Raw genomic sequence first — 25,672 nt, 5'->3', positions numbered from 1 at the left:
AAACTCTTCATGCCCGTTCTATTTCGTATTATCCAAGGTTTCGAGCCTTTCATTCTCGCCAACAACGTATTTTCAAGCCTCCAGCTCTCCAACTACGGTCCAGAAAGTATACAAGCTTCCTTATCAGAAAAGACATAAAACTCCTCAAACAACAATTCCATCCCTTTTCAAGTTGAGGGGATATATATACGCCGCATAGTACTTCAGTTTCTTGCCTGACTTTGGATAAGTGTAAAATCGATAATATTTCTTTTATTTGTTTAATCAGCTCAGCTCATTAATCTGGTCAACAATGGCTCCTCGAGTCAACGGACGTGCTGGTGACCCCAGTGTCATCGTTGGTCTCGCTTGCCGAGTTCCTGGTGCCAACACGCCCAGCAAACTTTGGGAGAACATTGCTGAACAACGCGATGTTCAGCAGAAGATGCCCGAGGATAGGCTCAAGGTGGACAGCTTTTTCCATCCAGAGCCTACCCACAAGGGTACCGTAAGTGGATTCAGACAATGCACACAACATCAAGATTGGGTATTTCTTAACTAATGGAGTTGATGTACAGACCAACGCCCGTTTCGGTTATTTCCTTGATCAGGACATCGGAAACTTTGATGCGGGGTTCTTTGGCATTTCCGGAAAAGAGGCTGAGGCTATGGATCCTCAGCAGCGTTTGCTTCTTGAAGTAGTCTACGAAGCTCTTGAGAATGCAGGAATCACTCTCCAAGAGATTCGGGGCACAATGACGTCCGTTTTTTGCGGAAGTTTCACTAATGATTATAATGCCTCGTTGACAAAGGATCTGGAGTACTATCCCAAGTATACTGTACGTCTTTGTCTTCACCAATTACTTCTCTGAAATGAAGATCTGTCGACTAACTCCTGTGGATATAGGTGACTGGTACTGGTGACGCGATTCTCTCAAACCGAATCTCGTACTTCTACGATCTTCACGGTACTAGTGTCACCATCGACACAGCTTGCTCTTCGTCTCTCGTTTGCTTCCACCTTGGCAGTCAGACCTTGCAAAATGAAGAAGCTGATATTTCCATCGTGGTTGGGTCCGCATTGCACTATGACAGCAACGTGTATGTCACCATGACCGACCTTGGCATGCTGTCTACGAACGGCCGCTGTGCGGCCTTTGACGCTTCTGGAAGCGGCTACGTTCGAGGTGAGGGTATCGCTTGTGCTATTCTCAAGCGCAAGTCTGATGCCATCGCTAATGGTGACAACATTCGAGCTATTGTACGTGCCACAGGCTCCAACCACGATGGCAAGAAAAACGGCATCACCCTCCCCAACTCTGCCGCCCAGGAGTATTTGATCCGATCTACCTACGAGCGAGCTGGGTTGAATCCTAACCACACTCAATACTTTGAAGCACACGGTACTGGAACTGCTGCTGGTGACCCCATCGAAACTCGTGCCATTGGCGCCGTCTTCGCCCCTGGTCGCGACGAGCCTCTGTATGTAGGCTCAGTCAAAACAAATATTGGTCATCTTGAAGGTGCTTCTGGCCTTGCTGGTGTGATTAAAACGACAATGGCACTTGAAAATCAGTACATTCCTCCGAACATGCACTTCAAGACGCCAAACCCCAAGATTGACTTTGAGAATTGGAAAATTGCTGTTCCAACAAAACTTGTCGAGTGGAAAGTGCCTGAAGGAATTGCTCGACGAGCAAGTATTAACTCTTTCGGATATGGTGGTACCAACGCCCACATCGTCCTTGAGGAGTACACTCAAGAAGAGAGCACTCTAGCTCCTGTTGTGGCGGAGCCTGTTGCTAATGGAGTGCATTCTCGCCCTTATCTTGTCCCTCTGACATCTCACTCCGCCAAGGCCGGTGAATTGTCTGAGGAGACACTTAAGACTTACCTCAACAACACCGAGGATTCTACCATTGCCGATCTTGCGTTTAGCTTGTCTACACGACGGACTTTGCATCAGCAGCGGTCATTTGTTGTGGCCAATGGCAAGACTGGCCTTGTTGACCAACTTACCACTCCGCGCCCTGCGGCCCCATGGACTGTTGCCAAGAACTCTGTTCCCAAGCTGGGTTTCATTTTTACCGGCCAAGGTGCTCAGTGGTTTGCCATGGGCAGACAGCTTATCGAGGAATGCCCTCACTTCCGACAAAGCCTGCAACGCTGCGATGCTATCCTCAAGAGCCTTCCTGATGCTCCTGAGTGGTCAATCTTGGAGGAACTCAACAAGACCAAGGAGACAACTCTCCTCGGAGAGACGCTTTACTCTCAGACCATCTGTACTGCTCTTCAACTCGCTATCATTGATCTGATTGAATGCTGGGGTATCAAACCCTCCGCCGTCGTTGGCCATTCATCAGGTGAAATGGGAGCTGCTTATGCCGCCGGTATCCTTTCCTTCGAGAGTGCTCTCATCGCCGCCTACTACCGCGGCCGTTACATGTCTGCCAATCGTACTGATGGTGTTCCTGGAGGCATGATGGCTGTTGGTCTGCCTGAGAACAAGTGTCTCGAAGAACTCAAGCCTTACGCTGGCAGACTCACCATTGCTGCGGTCAACAGCCCGTCCACCATGACTGTATCGGGCGACGAAGATGCGATTCTTGAGCTCAAAGACAAGCTCACTGAGAAGAAGGTCTTTGTTCGACAGCTGATTGTCAAGCAGGCGTTTCACTCGCATCACATGTTCCCTCTGGCTCCTGCCTACGAGAGTGCCCTGAAGAACAACTCGACTTTCAAAACCAACCCGCCCAAGTGCCGCATGTTCTCTAGCGTTACTTCTCGTCAGGCAGACTACGAAAAGATGGGTGCCTCTTACTGGGCTTCAAACATGGTCCAAGCCGTTCGGTTCTCTGATGCCCTCACTGGGATCCTTCTTGATGAGGAGGACGAGCAGAACATTGATGTGCTGATAGAAATCGGTCCTCACCCTGCCCTGAAAGGTCCCGCGCGTCAAACGATCCAGTCTCTCAAGCTGGATCTTCCCTACGTTGCATCTCTTACACGCGGTGTGCCCGACTTCGAAGGGCTTTTGAACATGGCTGGTACCCTCTTCTCTCTCGGATACCCAGTTGACATCATTGCTGCCAACAAGAACCTCAGTAAGGCTCTGGATGGCGTATTGGTTTCTACGTCAACTGGAGCGAAGCTTGAGAACCTGCCCACCTACACTTGGGAGCACCGTCGCTACTGGTCCGAGACTCGCTACATCAAGGAACATCGTCAGAGGGAATTCAGACACGCTACTTTGGGACACAGGGTTGCCGGATCTGTTGTACGCCACCCATTGTTCCGTAACTACCTCCGTCTAAGCGAGCTGCCCTGGCTCAACGAGCACGTTGTCGAGAACAAGATTGTGTTCCCTGGTGCTGGTTATATCAGCATGGCTATTGAGGCTGCTGTTCGCACTGACGAAGTTGAGAGCGTAAAGCTGATCCACCTCAAGGATATTGTGGTCAAGAACGCTCTGCTGATCCCTTCCAACGACGAAGGTGTCGAAGTCCTCCTGGAGCTCAAACCAGTCACCCTATCCGCCAAGAGCCACTCAGACACCTGGTATGAGTTCAATGTCTTCTCTTATGACGAGAACTCCAATTGCACCAGTCACTGCCACGGACTTATTAGCATTGAAAAGGGTGACGCGGGGCCAATCGAGTATACTGCTCGGTATGAGGAGGGCACGGCCTTCAATGAGCTACGTAAGAAGACCTACAGGTCCATGCCCGCTACAACTTTCTACAAGAACATGGCAGAGCTTGGGCTTGCGTATGGAGAAAAGTTCCGTCTCCTAAAGGGCAGCATTGAGAGCGGTGTCGGCTTCGCGGTCTCTGATCTCGTTTTCGATCCCAAGGAACTACCTTCGGATGCTGGTGATGAGACTGTTTTGCATCCGACACTGCTTGACTCCTTTTTCCATGTCATTTTCCACGCAGTTGAGAACCGTCTTGGCCGGCCACTGGATGAGCCTTATGTTCCATCCTTCTTCCGAGCCCTCAAGATTTCTGGCCACTTTTTTGACTGGAGGCACTCTACCGATGTCAAGAGTTTCCAGGTTGGCTCATTCACCAAGCTTCCGTCCCCACGTGTCGCTATCAACGACATGATTATGCAGAATGAGAAGGGAGAGCTCATGATGGAGATCGCTGGACTTGAGGTTACTTCCCTGGGACGAGAAGCACCAGAGGGCCAAGGTCCTCGCACTCTCTTCTACCGCCAGCGATGGCAGCCGTCCTTTGACATGATGACCAATGTCAAGGGCAAGTCTCTCTCTGAAATTGTGGATATTTTCGCTCATCAATATCCAAACACTTCGATCCTCCACATCACTTCGGATCTTAACAAGACCCGACAAGTCATCCAGTCGTTGGGCTCGGAGAAGGGCGAGCGTAGACGATTCAAGAAGTTGGACGTCTGGTCGCTCCAAGGCCACGGCTTTGGCGAGGAAGCAGAGGGACTGTCCACGGCCAGCCGCAACCTGGTCAACGTAGTAGAGCCCGCTGTTGACTCCTATGACCTCGTTGTCGTCAGTGAGTCTGGTGCCAATGCCGTCTCCTACATGAAGGACTCTGGCTGCATCATCTTCGACGGGCAGAAGGGTGCTGGCGGAGAGGACTTGCAGGAGCTCTTTTCTAGCCCGATATGCACTGCTCTCCGCAAGGCACCCGAGCCATTCACGCTGAGCTCTGAGCTCTCCGTTGTCATGCCTACCGGAAAGCCTTCGGCTCGGACCGCCATCATCTTGAAGGAACTGGAGGCTGCTCATGGAGGCAAGATCTCCTTTACTACCTTCCCAGAGCTGGCTACCCAGGGTGCTGCCTCACTAACCAAAGACGTTGTTGTGCTTGCCGGCTTCGACGAGTCCATTTCCGACAACACCTCTTTCAAGGGTGCACAGGCTCTCCTCGTTTCCCTCGAGAAGAATGTCATTTGGCCAACCGAGGGCGCCACCCTCGAAGCTAATCGTCCAGAGAATGCCATGTTCATTGGTCTTGTCCGTGCTGCCCGATCTGAGAATGACACACTGCGTGCTGTCACATTCGATTTTGGCACCGATTCTCCTGCCCAGGCTGTGGCCGTCAACATTGTTCGCATGCTGGACAGTAGAATTGGCGAAGATGAGCTGACTGAGCGCAATGGTGTTATTTACATTCCCCGCGTGGAGGCTGATGATGAGCGCAACTGCAAGCTCAGGAACGGCCCTAACCAGGAACCACATCTTGAGCCATTTGGCACTTCTAAGACGCGAACTCCTCTTGCCCTTAGAATTGGCAAGGTCGGTCTTCTTGAGACCTTGTACTTTGGTGAGGACACTCAGATCATGGACACCGAAATCCAGGACAACGAAATTGAGGTCGAGACAAAGGCATCGTCCATCAACTTCCGTGACGTTGCAGCCAGTATGGGCATCATTGAGGACTTCAATCTCGGCGACGAATGTGCTGGTATCTGCACAAAGGTTGGTGCCAAGGTGACAGGCTTCAATGTTGGAGACAGAGTCGTTGCACTTCGTCCTGGCCAAGGCGCTCATCGCAGCCTTGTTCGCAATCCCGCATCTTGGTGCTACAAACTTCCTGACACCATGTCCTATGCTGATGCAGCTGCCATGCCTTTGATTCTTGGTACAGCTTGGTTCGCCTTGGACCATACCGCCCGCCTCAGCAAGGGCGAGTCTGTTCTCATTCACGCTGCCGCTGGTGGTGTTGGACAGATGGCCATCCAGATTGCGCAACGCGCTGGTGCTCATATCTACGCTACTGTGGGTTCCCCGGCCAAGAGACAGCTCCTTAAGGATGTCTATGGCCTCAAAGAGGAGCAAATGTTCTCTTCTCGTGATGCTTCATTTGCCAAAGGTGTCATGGAAGCCACCAACGGCAAGGGTGTTGATGTTGTCTTGAACAGTTTGGCTGGCCCGCTGCTCCATGCCTCCTGGGCCTGTCTTGCTCCCTTTGGAAGATTCCTCGAAATTGGCAAGCGTGACATTCACGAGAACAGCAAAATAGCTATGGACCCTTTCCGCCGCAATGTCTTATTTGCTTCGATAGACCTTGTGGTAAGTTAACAATTGTTTAATTGGAGTCAGCAAGTACTAACACGCTATGTCTTAGACGATGTTTGAAAAGAACGAAGCTCTTGGTGAGAGGCTCTTCAAGGAGTGTTTTGCTCTCCTTGCCAATGGCGAAATTCGCACACCTGCTACGATCAAGGAGGTTCCTTACTCTGAGGTTGTCAAGGGTTTCAGATTGCTGCAAATGGGCAAGCACACCGGAAAGGTAGAATCTCTTCCCCGCGAATGCATTGAGCATCTGGTCTAATAATTTATGCAGATTGTTCTTGTCCCCAATCCTGAGGACATGGTCCCCGTTATGCGCAGCGGATACCGTGACACTAAGCTCTTCAGCCCGACGAAGACATACCTCTTGGTCGGTGGCCTTGGTGGCCTTGGCCGTACCCTTTCTCAGTGGATGGTCCGCAAGGGGGCCAACAAGCTGGCATTCCTGTCTCGTTCTGGCGCAGACAAAGCTGAGGCCAAGGCTACCGTCGACTGGCTTATTGAACGAGGCGTTGAAGCTACAGTCTACCGAGGTGATGTCTCTAAGCTTGCTGACGTTCAAAACTGCGTTGATCAGATTGGATCATCTCTTGGTGGTGTCTTTCAAGCTGCCATGGTTTTGCAAGACAAGCCTCTTGAAACTATGACATACGAACAGTGGCAACGGTGCTGTCAACCCAAGGTTGAAGGCACCAAGAATCTACACGACGCTACCCTTGGTATCGACCTTGACTTCTTTGTCTGCTTTTCTTCTGTCGCTGGTGTCGTCGGCTCCAAGGGCCAGGCCAACTACTCTGCTGCCAACTGTTATATTGATGCCCTCATGCGCCATCGCCGTGAGCTCGGTCTTAGTGGTACTACCATGAACGTTGGTGCCGTTAGCGGCGTTGGTGTTGTTGCTGAGAACGAAGAGCTTCAGAAGATTATGCTGAGAATGGGAATGGACACTATCAACGAAGAGGAACTTCTCTACCAGCTTGAGGAGGCTGTTCTTGTTGATAAAACCATCAACCCTGTCACTTCTCGCGGCTGCAATGGACACCAAATCATTACCGGTGTTGGTCTGCTCTCCCCGGATGTGTACTGGGCCAACAAACCAATTATGAAGAACCTGTACACCAATCATGATTTTGGCGCCGAAGGGGCTAGCCAGAGTTCCAAGAACCTTCTGGCGCTTCTCGCAGAGGAGCCTGATATTGAGAAGAAGACTGAGATTCTTCTTGATGGATTCTTGGAGAAGATTGCTGGTGTTCTTGCTACTCCTCGCGAATCTATCCTGCCAAGCAACCCCTTGTCCGCTTATGGCCTCGACTCCATCGTGGCTGTTGAGTTCCGAAAATGGTTCCGCAAGGAGGTCCAGGTTGACATCGCGCTCTTTGATATCTTGGGCGCTGCTTCCATCAACGCTCTGGTGGCTAAGACTGCTAGAATGGTTACCACAAGCGCTGCCAGCAAGGAGACCACCAGCGACAAAGCCGAGAAGAAAACTACCACCGAGTCTGAGAATACTGAGGAAGAGAGTAACATCTCTGCCATGGCCACTGGACAGCTCACAAAGTCTCAGCACAACGGTGTTATTCCTCTGTCTACTTTCCAGTCACGGCTCTGGTTTGTTCACAGTTTCTTGGAAGACAAGTCATTCCTCAATCTGCCCATTGTTCTCAGAATCAAGGGCAAGCCAGACTTTCCAACACTTCAGAAGGCTATCCAGGAGATGGCGGTCAGAAACCCAGCTCTTCGAACGGCTTATTTCGAAGGTGACGATTTTGCGGTTCAAGAGCCCCTCGAAGACTTTGACCTCGGGGTTGACTTCCGTGACTTGACCAAAGAAGTGGACACTGAAAAGGCTCTTCTCGAGCTCATCAACTACAATCGCAAGATTGAGATGAACGTCGAAGAAGGTGAGGTTGCCACCTACTCCCTGGCCAAGCTCGGCGAAGAGGAATGGGTAGTGGTTGGCATGACCCACCACATCTCGATTGACCGTGGTAGTCTGTTCCCTATGATGTCGCAGTTCGTCGGTATCTATGACGCTTTGCGAGCCGGTAATGATCTCGCAACTGTTTCTGCTCCGGAATTCAACTATGTCGACTTTACCCTGTGGCACAACGCTCGTCTTGCATCAGACTTGATGAAACCGGACCTTGACTGGTGGAAAACCACGCTTCAAGATCTGCCTCAGTCTAGCAAGGTTCTTCCCTTCGCCAAGGGTGAACGCCCTACCCGAAGCGATCCCCGTCGCCAAAAGGTTAAAACCAACCTCAGCGCTAAATTATTTGCTCGTATGAAGCGAATTGCTGCTCAGTCCAACGGTACCCCCTTCCATTTTGTTTTGGCTGCGTTCCGAGCTTTCCTATACCGATACACCGAAGAGAAAGATCTTATCCTCCTCATGGTTGACGGAAACCGGCCTCACCCTGATACCGATCCGCTTATGGGTTTCTTTGTTAATCTTGCCCCTGTCCGATGCAATGGTAAGCACTCAATCTTGAGCAATCATTCATTCTGAGTTTTGCAGCACGCAAGTCACAAACGGTAAGAAGAATGGTACTAACAATGGTGTTTAGACGACTGTGATGTTCCATTTGATCAGTTGTTCCAGGCGACAAAGTCTCGTGCTCTGGATGCCATGGCCCACAGCGGTGTACCCTTTGATACAATCGTTGATATCATGAACGTCAAGAAGAGCAGCAGCCACATGCCAGTTGGTCAAATTGCTGTCAACTACCAGATCCACGGACCTGTTCCCACTTATACCACCTGCGACTTTGTTGTCGACAATATCGAGTCTGATGACATTCCCACTGCCGCAGATATCCAACTTGAGGCTATTGAGACTTCTGAGCACAGCTTGGACCTCAAAGTCGAGTACTCAACTGCTCTCTACTACGATACAGACATGGAACGCTTCCTCGATAACTTCAATACCTTCCTCGCAAGCTGCATCAAAGACCACCGTCAACCCGTTGACGAAATCAGCATGTGTGGACCTCTCGAAATCGAATACCTCAAAAAGAATTACTGGAATACAGAAACCAAGGACAATCAATGGGAGGGACAAAGTGTACTTGATGTAATTACCAAGATGGCAAGACAACACCCTCAAATTGCTGCGATAAAAACTTCTGACTGCCGTAGCATCACATACAGGCAGCTGATCGAAAGCGCGGAGAGCGTAGCCTCTGAGCTCCTCGACTCCGGCGCGAAGCCCGGTGATAAAATCGGGCTGATCGCCTTGCCCGGTGTCGAGGCGGTGACCGGCATGCTTGCGGCCCTCATGACGGGATCCTGCTATGTCGCGCTCGATACCGACTTTGCTCATGACCGTCTTTCGTTTATGCTTTCCGATTCCGGCGCCAGGCTTCTCTTGGCTGGGCCAGGTCAGGACGACCTTGCTGCTGAGTTGTCGTCTAAGATGATAATGGCCCCAAAGGTTATTAGAATCGCGGATGCTGCTGCTGCAGGCCGGACCATTGCTCGTCCGCGAGCTCGACAACCAGATGACCCTTTCTACATGATCTATACATCCGTGAGTTTGAATTGATACGAACCATGCTCAGGCTTGTTTCACCCGCAGAATCCGTCTAACTCTAGCAGGGAAGCACTGGCACCCCGAAGGGCGTGGTGCTGACGGAGTCCAATACTCAAGCCATGTTGAGCACGCTGAACAAAGACTATTCCTTTTCACACACCGATAACTTTCTCGCACACACAACTACGTCCTTTGATCTTTCTATCGTTCAAATTTTTGGTGGTTTGACAGCAGGAGCCACTGTTTCCGTTGCATCTTGGGAAACACGAAAAGATCCCGCCGCGCTCGCTGATTTTATGATGAAGGAGGGAGTTACCGTCACCTATTTCACCCCGACTCAATTTGCTCTACTGATGGAGTTCAACAATGAGGCCCTTAAAAAATGCTTCAACTACAGGGTGGCTTACTTTGCGGGTGAGCGACTGCCTGTTCGCGTCGCAAAGGCATTCTACGACCTTGGTACACCGGCTACTCTGTACAACACTTGGTCGCCATCCGAACTTGTTGTCCAGACCTCCATCAGTAAGATAAGCTATCCTGAAGAAGGCGTTGTAAGTCTGCCTATTGGATATCCCATGGATAACTGTCGCCATTACCTGCTTGACACGAAAGGTAACCCCGTGCCCCTGGGCCAAATTGGTGAACTCGTTGTTGGTGGAGCCCAAGTTGGTGCTGGCTACCTCAATCGCCCTGAAGTCAATGCACAGTCTTTCGTCGAAGACCCGTTTGCGTCCGAGGACGACAACAAGAGGGGATGGAATAGGATGTTCAAAACTGGAGACCGCGGCCGCTTCAGACCTGACGGACAATTAGAGTTTCACGGCCGAATTGCAGGCGACAAGCAGATCAAGCTCCGTGGCTTCAGAATCGATCTCGGTGAAGTGGAACAAGTCATATTCAAGGAGTCCCAGTCCCTGAAAACGGCCGGCGCTCTCATCGACATTGCAGTTGTGGCCCGATCAGTTGACTCAGACGAACAACAGCTAATTGCCTACCTTGTTCCCAAGGTCAACATCACAAACGAGGCTGACAAGATTGCTATTGTTTCACACTTGCATCGAAAAATCAAGCCTCATCTCAACTACTACATGCTTCCGAACGGATACCAGTTCCTTGCTAAACTTCCAGCAACTCTTGGTGGCAAGGTTGATCGAAGAAATCTTTTGGAAAGACAGCTGGAGCTTGTGTTCCCTTCAAGCGTCATCACACAACCTGGCAAAACTGGCACGCCAACTACTGCAGCACCAAACGCAGCAAGTGAAGACTTGGAGGGCACTATCCTTGCCCTTTTCAGAACTACTCTCGGTGGCGAGATTGAACTGAATGATTCCTTCTTTGAGAGGGGCGGCAACAGTATCCTTCTTGTTCGGCTTCAAGCCAAGGTAAAGAAGCAGTTCAAGATTGCACCCCCCTTGCCTGCTCTCATCCGAGAACCGACGGCGGCTGCAGTCTGCGCTTACCTGAGACGCGCCAAAGGAGGTGATGCTTCTAAGAAGGGAGGGCTCGAGAGTGTCATTAGCTGGAACGTCGAGACGAACCTGCCAAACACTAGCCAGTACATCCCGCGATACGGAATTCCTCGAATCGACCGCAATGAACTCAAATGCATCCTTATCACTGGAGCAGAGTCTTTTGTTGGAATTCACCTACTTACAGAGATACTACGAACGAAGCGAGAAGCTACTGTCTATGTTTTAGGGTCGATGGAGCAGCTTGAACAGCAGACTCTCATTGATCAACTTCAGAAGCATGGCTTAATCAACTCGACACTGACACTAGGTGACCTCAACGATCGCGTTAAATATGTGCCCGGATCATTGAGTCAGCCAGGCTTCGGTCTGTCGCGGTCCGCCTTTAGGGAACTTGGCCAGACGGTGCAGTCAATCTACCACCTTGGCGGCCATGTCTCCCTGCTGAAGACCTACAACTCTCTCAAGCCAAGCAATGTTACTCCTATCTTTGACATTATCAAGCTTTCTGGCATTGGGTCTCATCTTTCCGACATCAATTACCTCTCCACATGGTCCGTGGCCCATCTTCAGACTTGGTCCGCATCCCGAAGAACCCGCGAGAACTACGTCATCAAGGAGGAAGACAGTTCTCATTTCTCTCCTCCTACCGAAGATGAATCCGGATACTTCAAGACTCGATGGGTGACGGAGAATTTGTTGACCAAGGCAGCCCAAAGAGGATTCCCTGTCTCAATTACACGAGCTTCCGGTATTACGGCTGCGACTCAGGGTACTGGCGCTCCTGACCCAGGCGATGAGTTCATCATGCGTATTGTTGTGAGCATGATTGAATCAGGCATGGTGCCTCAGATCGGCCGCAGCGACCAGCCAAGCTTTGCCGTTGACGTCGTCCCTGTTGACTGGCTGGCTTCCAACTTCTTCCTACTGACCTCCGAAAAGGGTGCCCTCGCCAAGGTTCCCCCATCCGAGGTGTTCTCTGCACCCCGAATTTACCACATCACCAACCCGCTGCCGCTGCGCCTCAAAGACCTGCCCCATATTATTGCTGAACTCCGATCTGAACAAACACAAGCCAAGCTCGTCTCTCTCGATGAATGGCTTAGCAGCATGGAATCAGCGGAGGGTGAGGATGCAGCCGGTCAAGTTGTCCGAAGTACCGTGCTGAAGCAATATCTTTCGACTGGAGGAGTCATGTTCAGTTTGGATAATCAGAAGACTATGGATATCTTGGAAACTCTTGATCCTGGTGCGACAGCTGGCTGTCCAGCAGTGGACGCCGAGTTTCTAGGCGGGTTGTTGAAACGATTGAAGCTAGCTGAGAATGGATTCAGCACGTAATGATGTGAAACGGCGGTGGCCTTGAATGGAATGCAAGGCACGGCTTCACACTGCATCATTTTTTTTCCTTTGTAACATTTCCTTTGTTTTAAATTGCATTTGTATATGATTTATGTAACCCCATAGAACAACTAATAGAATGAGCTGAGCAAAAACTGCGAGAGATGAGTGACTATTGTGCCATTGGATTGATCCATTTCTTTGCTTTTAAGTCGAATACGTGCTTATGGGGCTAGATATCTAGGTAATTAGATTGTGAGGTTAAAAGTGTCAAGTTTGACCAGCTTGGGGTTCCGCATATGGCGAATTATGCTATTGTATGCTGGCCGATGGGCAATCCTTTTGGCTACATACTGTGTATATAATCTCGGCACAATAGACTTGGGCATGAATCAGAACCATTTTCGGGCTGTTCTCAATGCTGGCTGTCGAATAAGTATCACGTTGCCGGGTGCAAACGAAAACAATTACACGTGACTAACATCGCTTACAGCGTCAACACACAACTTTACTTCATTTCAATTTCCCCTCGCCTTCTCCCTTCTATTCCAACTTTCTTTCATTTATCCTACATACCTACCTAGGTACCTATATTGCTGCATCGCCATATAATCACTCGCTAGTGGCGCCATGGTCTCCTGATGGGGACCATGGCACCCATCCAAGGTGAGCACTTCTCTCCGGGGCTGTCAAAACTACTTGGGGTCTCATCTCGTTGGATTTCAACGGCCGTTATATCCTCGACTAATGCGGTTTAGCCATACTTCACACGTCCAAGTGGCCCCAAACCCAGAATATCCAGTTTCCGAGCCCATCCTCGAGGCACATGGTCCTCTGGTTGCTAGAGAGGCATCTTTCCTAGCCCAAGTTTTAAATTGAAGAAAGGAACTGAGTACACGTCCAATCGGCCAGAAGACCCTCGATCAGTCCGTGCCCCTGGGGAAGAACCTCTCGGGAACAAGTAACCCCAAGGAGAATAGGTTGCCCCGAGCACCGCAATGTGACATCCGCGCACTCTGGAGACAGTTTGACGGTGTGTTATCATATCTGAACCGATACAGATATGAGTTTTTATTTATCCCAAAGTTTATTTTTCGTACTCCATCTTCATGAGTATTCATTTAAAATTAAAGCTGGAAGTTGCTTTGTCAGTGGTGGTAAATGTTGTGGAATTTGCCTGCCACTCAGGAGCCTCAGTTGAGTTTATGCTAGCATTCAGTATTTTTTCTAAGAAGCTATCTAATACCTTTACAGTTGAGTTCCTCGGCAGAAATAGGTGGACGATGCAGAACTTGATGCCGGACTAATTTTTTTTTAACACAACAAAGGAACATGGCGGCGCCTGATTCGTTCTGTTCGTAACAACTAGCAAGATAGGCGCAATCTGCTAGATACACCCGTTATAGTTGTGACCTGCAAATGGTGTTATAACGGAAAAACAATACAACATTTATGCCCTAGCCCCATCCGTCAAATAGTGTATCTACATCGGTATGTTTAAATCTCACCGTATGCTGCATTATGCGGGCTCCCGAATTAGCAAGCGGCTACTAACTTACCGAAGGTTTCGACCAAGGCTCATCCCTGGCAGAGATGCCTATTCTTATCTCCCGTCTGACCCACTTACGACGTCTAGATTCCTGAATTTACGTGATTTGAAGTCACGTACTATGACGGACAAAGATAAGTCCTTTTGTGGATTTGGCAGGTCAACACATCACAAACTTACATCGCACACCACATCGGCAACGAACTGACTCCACTGGTCAGGTCAACCAGAAGACCGTCATTTTCTACAACGAGCAGTGGAACTGACCCTTTCAAACATCGATATATTGATATTATCTCTATTTTTCTCAAGTGTCTAGGCTTGGAAGTAAACGAGTCAACCAATCCCGCACTCTATTCTTGAGAACTTTCAGGCAGAGTTGTTGGGCACTTCCTCCTGCGCTTTTATTTTTTGGAACTTATCTCAGCTCCTGATTGATAGTTGACTACTATCCCGTCCAAGAGAAAGCTCATATTGCAGGTACCCGTTTGCTCACACGTCGGACACAAAGACTGTTGACTATACTTCCGCGCAATTCTTCGTTTTCCAACACAGGAAACACCAACAGCGGCCCGGCGGGCTGAGGCATGTCTTTCATTACCTTCGTTCTTTACCCTGTCCTTTATTCCATTCATTTCTTCCCATTACTTGTACTCCACAGTGGTAGTTCAACGTTACCCAGATTATCTCCCAGTCGTCTCACTGAGAAAGATGTCAAGTAAGGCCCAATAGCAACGTTCTACTTCACCCTTCGTACTTTTCGGACACGCCTGTGGACAGATAATGGCTCCTCTGCTCTGCCATCTCTCCCCAACTGGCCCTATCAGGGTCACAGGGGCTGTGTATGACAAAAGCGTCAACAAGGGCGGAGGTGGGGTGTTGGAAGGGCTCATCATTGTCACCACCGCATAAGGCCAAGGGCTCGGGCTCACCTGAACGTCAACTGTGCCTTCTAGCTACGGAGTCAACAATCATGACAATACTCTAACGATTTCGAACAAAAGGACCGACTAACCTTCAATGCTGCCAACTAATTCCGCCAACCCTCCAGGACACTGTTGTTACTGGGTCAACTATCTTCCAAGACTGCACTACGAATCAGATATCCCGGGTCCTCACACGGTTCTGGAAAGCCAATTTCCATTGGGATACGCTTCCTTTCGAAACCTTCAATACCAGACCTCGTATATTGAAGCAATCAGGGGCACCATGTCAATTCTAGGGCATGAAAACTTGCAGCTCAGCCCGGAGAGTGGTCGAGACTGACCTACAAAACTGTCCTGGAAATCTGTTCCATGTAGTTGAGGAATCCACCTGATACATGTCGAAGTTGTCCCGCAGTTGTTTCATCGGCTGAAGAATTTCTCTGAAACATTCCCGCAGTTCAGAATGCAATGTTTACACGTTGGTCTTCAATGGTACCGAGATGTTCTCCCATTCTCTTCACATGCACACATTCTGCAACAAAGCACTCCAAATCATGAAATATTGTCGTTTGTCCCTTTTGGACGCAGCTCACAAGCGACAAGAAGCATACGCGTTGCTGTAAATCGTGTCTGCCCACATCCAAGCTTACGTATATTGGCTTTGGCAATCGTGTGCTGCTTCTGTGATCAAACACAATGTGTTTCTTCCCACTGTAGTGCGGATGGCCAGACTCACTGCGCAAGATGTTGAGATTTCCGCAGAAACAGTCCATCGGTCTAGAATGGCAACTGGCTCTTTCTTCCCTGGGTAAGCCGCCAAACTAGTGACGATACACCTCAGTTGTTAACAGCTTAAAGGTACTATGATTTGAGGCATGGCGAAATTCTCTACAGGTGAAGACGCAATGTTCGTAGATCTGAGTTTGACGCAAAGCAAGAGAAGTCGCGATAGTTCGGGAAGGGTGTCCACGCCTGGCAATCTTGAGTCTCTTCCCGGCTATGCTCATGCAAAGTGGACATGTCTTCAACCAAGCACGAAGTTTTATTGCCCTAAGTTTGAGTTTCACTAGAAGCACTCACCATTTACTCATCTCCAAGTCGACATGATGCAGAACAAGCTGGCCGACATTGAAACATTCCTGGAAAGAGTTGGCATAATTCTGGCACAACCTCTTGCACAAGACGCTCTGCCTGGCCGAGAAACCATGATGACGTCAGTCAAGCATGACCTGCGTATAAATTCCGTTACCCATCAAGGTCATGGCTCACCTAACCTTCCCCCTGAACCTCTTCTGCTGAGCAGGATCACGATACACTCATTCATATCGAGGTGGACGTACACAGGGTCTAAGGTTTCAACATTACTTCGACAGATGTGGTGATTCAATGGTGCCCACGCACCCAGAACGCCTCAAACCGGACGTGTGGTGATTCGCTATGGTCGGTGGCAACTTACGAACGGGAACAGCATGTCTGTGTAGCTACTGGCGAGACCTTTTGACCGTCACAGAAGTGGTAGTATGAGTGCCCAAGAAGAACGAGGTACTAGAATGAATCGAGTAAGACGGTTTAGTAGTCAATATAAATGTTAGCTGCAACAGTGGGGATGAGACTTGATCATTTTCCAGGCACGTCAGAATCGCCTTTCGTGGAGGCAACGTAATTTGCGCCATCCCGCCAGTAAAGGCCTCTATTGTTCGCTCGTAACGCTATTTGAAGCCAAGGAGGCCGATTGCAATGAGTCGAAACCAAAGTTGTCGGCTCGACCAACTTCCAACCCACAAGCCTAGTTCTCCTTTCTTGCCTTCTTCACCTCTATCGCCGCATCCAACGCATCCTGAAGCGTATCCAGCAAATCCTTCGCATCTTCCAACCCTGCTGATATCCGAATACTCTCCTCCTTGATGCCACACGGTCGAAGTGCCGCAGCTTCGTCCTTGTCCTTGCCAAACATGAACATATTATACGCAAGCATGATGGTAACATGGCCGCCAAGATGGGGAGACGGGTAAAAGCCACAGCGCTCATAAAAAGCCTTGGTTGTCTCTACGCTGTCAAACTCGACAGTCAGGAGGCATCCATATCCTGGACTAGGAACCTCGGGTGTGCTGCGTCTCATGAAGGCATCGTAGTTGGGCTTGCTTGGCAACAGACTTGGGTATTGGACGTTAACAACAGGTGAATCAGGCTGGCCAATGCTCTTATGCAGGAAATCGGCAATAGCCTTGCCATTGGCATTGAGGCGAACACTGCGCTCATAGTAGTCGTCGGAGTTGGACAGAAGAACACCGGCATCGACAGCGAAGAGTTGGTTGCGGTGAGACTCAGTAAATCGCTTGGATAGCTGGGCGTAATGGGGAGAAAGGGGGTTCAACACGATAGAACCACCGAGGACGTCTGACTTTCCGCTGAAGGATTTGGTGAGAGAGGTGAGAAGCATATCGCACTGGGCGAGGACGTCGACGTTGCTGAATGATCCGAGGGTATCATCAACGATGAAGACGAAGCCGTATTTTTCAGACTATAAGAAAATAACGCGGTTAGCCTGTTTGTCGCTTACCGTATACGCGGAATCAAATGTCTGGTAATGGGTATTCCCAATCTCGAGCAACTTACAAGCTTCATCAGACGGGGCAAATCGGGGGTATCAAGAGTCGGATTTCCCGGAAACTCAACAATGACAAACGTTGCGCCTCCTCCCTCGCTCTTTTGCTTCTCAAGCCATTCCTCCAAGCCGTCGATTGCTTCCTTGTCAACCTTGGGAACGTGCTTCCACCCCCCGGGACTTTCCTCATGCAGCAGCTCGTGCGTGTTGTGGAAGACAATGCCCAACTCAACGTTAACTAAGCCCGGGCGATATTCCTGCAGCAAGTTCTTTGCACAAAAGACAGCCGCCATGCCTGTTGGGTACAGAAAAACATCCTTGGTTTGGCACTTCACCTTGTCGAGGTCAATTGCGCCGTGTCGAAGAAATCCCACAATTCGCTCTTTAAGAGCTTCATGAGCAGGACCCTCTGGCGTCCAGGTCGGCGCGGGAGGGGAATCCTGATTCTCAAATGGCACTTCAACCATGGTGTCCATCTTTTCTACGAGTTGCTCTGCGCCACGGATGGAAATGCCGATGCCAGGCGTACCCCAGCTCAGCATCAGGGATTTCGTATACTGCGGCTCAAAGAGGACGGCGTAGAGGCGGTGACCACCAACATCAACTACCTTGAAGGTTAACTTGTCGGGTGAAATGAGGGCATCCTTGCGCAGTGCGTGGGATACATGGCCGGCGGTGTACTTCCACATGATGGGGTCAAGATATATCATGCAGCCTTTGCCTTCATGCCCAACTGCCTGGGCGACTCCTCCGGCAAGCTGTGAATGTCATCGTTAGTAGTGTTTAGAGTGTCATGTCATGAGAAACAAAGAGAAGTCGAAGGGTTACTCACGGTGCGTGCAAAATGAGTTGGTGAGAGTCGAGGATAAATATGCACGACTCTGGCCAGCGGGCTCATGTCACCATCACGAACGCCCTTCAACATGTCCCATCCAGGTAGATTGCTAATGATGCTGTATGGCGTTTGGGGAGGTGGTGCATGGCCCCATTCCGATTGTGTCTTGAGAACAACCATGGTGTATTGTTGATGAGGGTCTCTTTGAGGGGGGTTCTTGTGAAATGGTCTTGAGTAGTATGTGAAGCTTGCAGGATCATCTAGAGACTCCTCCTCCTGTCTTACTTATACATCTTGCATGTCCTATCCTGTCATCCCCGCTCTCTCCAACTCGGAATACCGCCGTTGTGGGCTGTGCCATTCAAACAACCACGCCACGTCGCAACCCGTGTCACAATGCTTCCAAGCTGACACCAGACCATTCCGTGTCACTTATTGGGCGGTCCCCCCGCATGAACAACTAGCTACTTAGGTATTGGTCTTGGTCATATTTTGTCCGGGCGATGTGTGGCGTTGTTTACCGTTCTGACAATGGGCCAATGCTGACGTGAGGGTAACAGTCAACTCATCTTGGGTTCGCCACGTTTAGCTATCTATGTCTCTACCAAATTGAAATGACCCTGTAAGGCTGTAAGTACTCGGATCGAATTCATGGCTGGTTAAGAAGCGGCGTCGTCTGGACCCTCCAGTGGCTTGAATTGGACCAGTGGGTCGGTAGTGGTTGTTGATGCTGCATTTTCCGTTTTGAAAGCTCACTACTTTGGGCTCAATGTTTCCTTTTGGCTTGGGGGCTAGTTGGACTAGGGGTTGATGGTGTGTGGGAAGCGTAGGGCTAAGGTTGGGCTTTGATGAGGCGCCAATATTTTGCGACACCTTTTCAGCTTCATGATGAGGGAACTACCGAGCAGCCATGGCTGTGGTCACTTATTCTAAGTCATTACCGCCTAGCGTAATGTCATTGACTGATTTCAGCTGGCGAAAAATTCTGGCACAAGCATGGAGTTAGAAGTCCGTATAGATATTATATCACAGGTTTCGGCCACAAATGTATCACGCAAGGCAACTCAATCATTTCCAATGCCTGAGTACCTATCCGACGACAGATCATCTCCAGCACCAGATACTTGCAAAAGAGATGTATCTTAAACATGACATAATATCACGCAACCACCTCAAACCTTGACATTGCTAAACTCTACAAACACCTCTCTCGTAGCCTTGTCAAACTCCCTGACGATAGTCTCCTTACGAGTCTGAGATCTGGGGGTGATTCTGCAAGGATACTTCTCAGCACATACCAAGAACCCAGAACTATACGCTGTTTCGTTGCTAACATCCGGCTTTATAACCTCATTCGCCGAGTCAACACCAGGCCCGATATTCAACGCCCAGAGTATCTTTGCAAAAGCAAGGAACAAGCTCCGTTCCGCCAAATGAATACCCGGGCATAATCTCCTCCCGCTTCCATAGCCATAATGATCGCGCTTCTCCCAGTCGCCATTCGCGAGTTCGGACGCAAGCTGCGTAACACCAGCATAGCGATCTGGATTGAATGTATCTGGGTCAGGGAACCGCTGTGAATCATGCTGCATCCCAAAGGCATTGACGAAGATCTGACTGCCCTTGGGGATCGTCATACCATCGATTGTGTCGTCCTCGCTGACGAGATGTGCAAACCCGAGAGGCACGACTGGACGCCAGCGCATAGTTTCTTTGACGCAAGCCGCGACATATGGAAGCTGTGCGTAGTCCTCCCACGTTGGTGATCTATCCTCACCTATGACGGCATCAATCTCCGCTTGAGCTTTCTTCATCACGCTCGGCCATTTTGTCATGGCGTGGATAAAGGCAACGATGATTGAGCTCGTAGTGTCTGAACCGCCTTCCATGAGTGTACCACACAGAAAGTACACTGCATGTCGATTCAGGGAGAGCTTTCCACTGTCTTCTTGGTCGAGAACGCGGTCAAGGAAACAATTTCGTGAACCTAGTGTTGAGCGTCTGTCCACTACACGGTTGAGCCATTCGTCATACAAGCTGTTCATTTCCTTGCTCACGTTTTGAGCGCGAGAACGCCAGTTTCCGAACAGTTTCTCGGGGAGATACTTGAGGAAGGGGAAGACGTCTACGGGCGGAGCGTTTCCAGGTTCCATCACCTTGGACCAGATCTCCATCAGGGCGTAGAGCTTCTTCATGTGCGTGGTGTTGATATCGGGTGTTCTCGATCCATACACTTTATACATTAGTGAGTTGTTGATTCTGAGGAATTGAGAACTTACCGAGACTCATGATGATGCTGTTGCTGAATCTTTTTGGATGTGCCATATGGTCTTGGGGTTGAACAATCAGGTCTCTCACCAGCTGGACAGCTTCTGCATCCACAACAGCGAGATGGGTCTTGAGGACCATGCTCTCCATGAAGAACTGATGGACTAGCTTGCGACATGTTCGCCATTGGTCCGAGTATTGCATAAGCAGTAGATGGTCTCCCTGTGATATGATGTCGTAACCGACGTAAGAGTCAGGTCGGTGACTGTATATGCTTGACTTCTTATCTACAAGTTGCTTGACGAGGCGTGGTGATGTGAGGACGATGCTGGTCGCGGGGCCGAGTTTGAGGGAGAAAATCTCGCCATATTCCTTTGCCCATTCTGCGAATCTGAGAAGCATGTTAGTTGTATGGGAGGTTGCGTTTCGGATTGTGTTCGACTTACTTTAAATGAGTACGTTTTGTTGGAATTTGATGCAAGTTTCCAATAATGGGGAGTGTTGGTGGCCCTAGATGGTCAGCATACGCATTCAATACAGTTTCTTTGGTCCACGAACCTGGTGGGAGTTTGGAGTCTCGTCTTCCCACTGATATGATGAGATATACAATCAGCAGTACTGCGAATAATCCAACAACGCTTAGTGTCATCATCTTGGGGGTTGTCTTTGGATTCAGACACGGGTTCAAGTTTCTTGATTAGAAAGGTTACGAGGCGCTCCCTCTCTTATAAATCGAATGTCTCTGGTTGGACCGAAAGCCTGACGGCAGTTCGCAAAAGGCGACAGGACATTTCTTTACAAAGGTCGGACGAACTTTCAAGGTTGGGCCAAGGGCTAGTGGGTGTGGTTACACTGATATCGGGGTTGTACCAATACATACTCTGATATGTCGGGGTATACCTGACGACGGATATGTCTAATCTGCCACAATCTGCATCTCTCCACATCCATTCATTTGAATTGGACCGATGCCCAGTTTCAGTTGTTGACCGTCCTTGTTTGCCGGCATCTCTGCGGGGAAGTGTGTGAAACGTGGCGTTGTCGGTCGAATTTCGTTGTCCATCTCTCTTTGCATATCGATTTATTGGGGTCGATTTCTCTGAGCTGAATCAACATTGCAGAAGTGGGCAGATTAATGTACGTTGGGATGCAAAAGGTAATTTTGGGTGTCAATGTTACCACCATTACCTTGCACGTGCAAATGGTACAATGAATAGACTACGATGTGGTTCCCATTTTTGACTATTCGCTAAGTGATTCTCATTAAACTAATTGCCCTAGTAATACCAAGATATCAGTGATGCTGAATTCTATTACGGAGAAAGGACGTTCATCTGATTAAAGTGATAGAATAGACTTGACGACTGCTTCCAGCCTGCTCGCACAATCAGGGATCATGGAGCTGCACCTCCAAGCGACAAATCGATCTGGACGAACCAGCAGACACCCATCCTCTTCCACCTGCCTCTTGCTTTCCCACTCACAATATACATCCTCGTAATCCTGACTCCAGCCAATCGAGTAACTATTGATAGGGATCCCAAGAGTATTAGACACGGACGCGGCGGCGTCTTTCCATGCTTGTCCTCCTGGACCAGTGAATAAACAAAAGCGGCCGTGTCCTGCTAAATCGACGGTAGACACCTTTGGCCCTGGAATGCGCGAGTTGAGCCAGGAGTGTGGTAACCGGCTGCCTGGAAGGGTGGTGACACAATATCTCTCTACGTCACATTTGCCAACGAGAGTGGACGGGGAGTCTTCTTCCCGACAAATGGCGGATGAAGAGTAGAGCTGGTTCATCTCTACGCCGAGACCGTGAAACTCTTTTACTGTTCGCTTGATGGCCTGCGTAAAATCCCGGCGTCTTTGTCGGCCCTTTTCGCCTTGGTCGTTGAACTCGGCCTGAATGGCAAGGCGGTCCTGCAGATTTGGCTCCAGCATGCCCATCGCCTTCATCCATGGGGAGTGATCCCGGAGTCCCTCGTTGGCTCTCGTAATTACATCAACGCCAACTGGCTGTCTTTCCACGCTGTATGTCTTTAGCAGTGCTGGTCCTGCTTTGCCAGACACTGCGTACGCTATCTTCCACGCCAGGTTGAAGGCATCCTGAATGCATGTATTGGAGCCCAAGCCATTGAATGGTGGGTGCCGGTGGACAGCATCTCCGAGACAGAATCTGCAAGTCCAATGAGACTTTGTGCCGAGACTAGGATAGAGATACATCCTGGGGAATTGGGGGGGGGGGGGGGGGATGTTGTGTAACTTACATGTTACCATCTGAGTAATACTCTGCAACAATCTCATTGATCCACCACTTGCTCACGTTCAAAATTTCCGGCACGACTGAATCATCTCCGATTATTTCCTTCACTTTGGCAATGTACTCTTCCTCTGTGGCATTCATGGCCGGACCCGTCATGTCCTCGGATGGATGTGGCAAGAAAATAAACATCCATTCAGTCCACGGCTTGACCATGCGGAGACAAGTCATCCAACCCCAAGGTGGATACTCTTTCTCAGGTCGGAAAACCCAATGCAGATTCCCTTTACGATGCTTGACAAGGTGGGACATGTCTGCCTTGACCAGTACATTGACGGCTAGACCTTGGCCAGGCTTCTTGATGAGGGGAATGGCTATCTCTCTCACAACCTGGCTTCTTGCTCCGTCACAGCCGAATACAAAGCGCGATTGTATGCGATATACTTGTCCGGTCAAGTTATCTTGGACTTGACAAATGGTTTCATCGTCCGCGGGTCGACTAAGTTTGAGTAATGTGGTGTTGAATCGCACCGACCAGCCACCGTGAGTCGCTCGGCGGACGAGAATTGGTTCAAGATCTGTTTGCGGGATGTCGACATGCGAACAAGGACTTGCAGTTTCATAATCACCCTACAACTTGTTAGAAGTCGTTGGAGATCCTGAATTAAATGGCCATGGATGTAATCTTGCAGACCTTGCGACAAGGGTCATGGCCCCATGAATACGTTCTGGCATACTCCGGACCAGCCATGGAGTGACACCAAATTGTATGTTGCATATTGTCTCCATGAGAAGCCGCTGCGATACAGTCTTTATCCAATCCAATGTCACGGAGGCATTCTGAAATTTGTAAGTCATTACACTTGAATTGACCAACCCGAAACGGGACAACCAAATCCAACCAACATTGAACGTACCTAGCGCAGCCATGTTGGTAATGTGAGCTCTGGGTGTCTCTGCTGTACCAGGTGCAGCTGATATCATGATTCCACGAAGCCCTGTTACACAGTCCGTCAGTTAAGTAACGTTGACATGAAGTTGCATATATTTTGTCGACATGGATGCTTCATGGATGCTTCACTTACCATGCGACGAGAGGAAGCAAGCAAGAGATGCTCCCGCCGGCCCAGCGCCAACAATGAGGAGGTCCGTCTTCACAATGGTGCCCGTCATATTCACATTCAATCAGATGTTGACTCTTCTCCTTCACAACAAATTTCAGATCTTCTGATACACAGCCGTTGCCTTTTTAAACACATCCAGAGCTTCATCTACGCCTTCCCTTGTCAGTCACACAATCCGAGTGGGGGTCACATTGTGGCTCTAACAAATGCCGGTGACTTAAGTATTGGGGCAAGTTCGACCGAACATTCATTCATTCGGATGTCATGAAATTCGACCGACCATGTTTCTCGTCACTTTCTTTGGCCATTTCATTGACAATTAATATCAAGTGACAAACACCGTCAACAAACAATCTGATAACCAGCAAACTGTTCGACCCCAACCCCCATCGTGCATAATACTTTCAACGACAAAAACACCAAGTGCATTACGTCTTTATCATGTCGCCAGCGGCTATTCCAAAGATTAATCTCGTGCGCATTGCGCATGTATACTATAATCATGCGGATCTCGAAAAGGCACATCAATTCATGCTCGATTTCGGTCTCCAAGTGGCGAAACAAACAGAGGATTGTATCTACTACAACGGGCTTTGCTCTGAGCCATTCGTCTATTGTGCCACTAAAAGCGACAGCAACTCTTTCGGGGGTGCAGCGTTTGTCGTCGAGTCACTTGCAGATTTAGAGTTGGCGTCACAAACGCTCCCCAAGGCAACTAGCATTCATGATGTCGATGCTCCAGGTGGCGGGAAGAGAGTTACCTTTTATGATCCTGTTGACGGGTTTCCATTTCATCTGGTATATGGTCAGACTCCAAAGGAAGTTTCGCCTCGACCATCACAATTGGAATACAACTTTCCCCAAGAAAAGCACAGGGAGGTGAACAAGACCCAGAGGTTTAAACCAGGACCGGCCATGGTGGACAAGCTGGGTCATTTTGGATGTTGCGTTACCAATTTTGAGCAGTCGTTCAACTTTTACACCACTCGTTTTAACCTCAAACCCAGTGACTTGATCCACGACAGCACGGGCAAGGACATTACTACGTTTCTTCATTTGGATCGTGGAATGACTCAAGTTGATCATCACACCTTTTTCTTTTTTGAAGGTTTGTCACCCTTTTTGACCATGTGAGCCACCAGAGGGAAAGAACACAAATGGTAACCCAGGACCCAGGTCCCAAGTTTCATGTACACCACTCCAGCTTCGAGGTGCACGATTTTGATGTGCAGTCTCTGGGCCATCAGTGGCTGCGAGACAAGGGCTACGAATTAGTTTGGGGGGTTGGAAGACACGTTCTTGGCTCACAAATCTTTGACTACTGGTGCGTCAAGTGTTCCTGTTACAGATTGTTCCGTTTGGCTGATTGGGTCACTAGGTTTGACACGTCCAAATTCATCTTGGAGCATTACGGTTCGTCTCAGTTATTAATTAACACAAATCTTCACTAGTGGTATGAAAACTAACGGTTCGTCACAGCGGATGGAGACCTTGTTGACGAGACTACGCCCATCGGTAGAGAGGAAGCCGGCCCTGATAACTTGCACATTTGGGGGCCGCCTCTGCCTTCCACCTTTTTAGAGTAAAAGAATAGTCGAGATTGGCACTGCCATTTCCATAGTTTCTCGAGGTGTAGCACCTCATGCTTGTGCAGTAGAATAAATTGATACATTTTGACCGCAATATTTCTACAGAGTGTAAATGCGTGCCGTGATTCGTAATTCGTTGCTCA

The 25,672-nt window shown here is 49.4% G+C and overlaps 6 protein-coding genes across 6 annotated transcripts; 3 read left to right on the top strand and 3 right to left on the bottom strand.

The window, feature by feature from the left end:
• Window positions 1–292: 292 nt before the first annotated feature.
• On the top strand, window positions 293–12,373 carry VFPPC_03108 (polyketide synthase; the record flags this gene model as incomplete). The annotated part of the gene is made up of 7 exons (XM_018282651.1): window positions 293–487; window positions 558–818; window positions 887–6,031; window positions 6,087–6,251; window positions 6,306–8,505; window positions 8,599–9,560; window positions 9,629–12,373. 7 exons carry the CDS (start codon window positions 293–295, stop codon window positions 12,371–12,373), a joined length of 11,673 nt encoding a protein of 3,890 aa, XP_018147207.1.
• Window positions 12,374–14,942: 2,569 nt separating this feature from the next.
• Window positions 14,943–15,188, top strand: VFPPC_15606 (hypothetical protein; the record flags this gene model as incomplete). The annotated part of the gene is made up of 1 exon (XM_018293359.1): window positions 14,943–15,188. One exon carries the CDS (start codon window positions 14,943–14,945, stop codon window positions 15,186–15,188), a length of 246 nt encoding a protein of 81 aa, XP_018147206.1.
• Window positions 15,189–16,634: 1,446 nt separating this feature from the next.
• Window positions 16,635–18,468, bottom strand: VFPPC_03107 (cystathionine beta-lyase/cystathionine gamma-synthase; the record flags this gene model as incomplete). Its single annotated transcript, XM_018282650.1, has 3 exons — window positions 16,635–17,369; window positions 17,465–18,211; window positions 18,286–18,468. 3 exons carry the CDS (start codon window positions 18,466–18,468, stop codon window positions 16,635–16,637), a joined length of 1,665 nt encoding a protein of 554 aa, XP_018147205.1.
• A 992-nt stretch (window positions 18,469–19,460) lies between these two features.
• On the bottom strand, window positions 19,461–21,205 carry VFPPC_03106 (cytochrome P450; the record flags this gene model as incomplete). The annotated part of the gene is made up of 3 exons (XM_022428311.1): window positions 19,461–20,521; window positions 20,586–20,947; window positions 21,036–21,205. The coding sequence occupies 3 exons, from the start codon at window positions 21,203–21,205 to the stop codon at window positions 19,461–19,463; spliced, it is 1,593 nt and encodes a 530-aa protein (XP_022284593.1).
• A 689-nt stretch (window positions 21,206–21,894) lies between these two features.
• Window positions 21,895–23,989, bottom strand: VFPPC_03105 (FAD binding domain-containing protein; the record flags this gene model as incomplete). The annotated part of the gene is made up of 5 exons (XM_018282648.1): window positions 21,895–22,732; window positions 22,824–23,446; window positions 23,511–23,656; window positions 23,734–23,814; window positions 23,902–23,989. The coding sequence occupies 5 exons, from the start codon at window positions 23,987–23,989 to the stop codon at window positions 21,895–21,897; spliced, it is 1,776 nt and encodes a 591-aa protein (XP_018147203.1).
• A 392-nt stretch (window positions 23,990–24,381) lies between these two features.
• VFPPC_13391 (glyoxalase/Bleomycin resistance protein/dihydroxybiphenyl dioxygenase) lies at window positions 24,382–25,526 on the top strand (the record flags this gene model as incomplete). Its single annotated transcript, XM_018291168.1, has 4 exons — window positions 24,382–25,048; window positions 25,117–25,264; window positions 25,319–25,353; window positions 25,420–25,526. 4 exons carry the CDS (start codon window positions 24,382–24,384, stop codon window positions 25,524–25,526), a joined length of 957 nt encoding a protein of 318 aa, XP_018147202.1.
• Between the last annotated feature and the right edge of the window lie 146 nt (window positions 25,527–25,672).

This window comes from Pochonia chlamydosporia, chromosome 2, assembly GCF_001653235.2.
Source record: "Pochonia chlamydosporia 170 chromosome 2, whole genome shotgun sequence".
NCBI classification, from domain to species: domain Eukaryota; kingdom Fungi; phylum Ascomycota; class Sordariomycetes; order Hypocreales; family Clavicipitaceae; genus Pochonia; species Pochonia chlamydosporia.
This window is presented reverse-complemented; position numbering and strand designations above follow the sequence as displayed.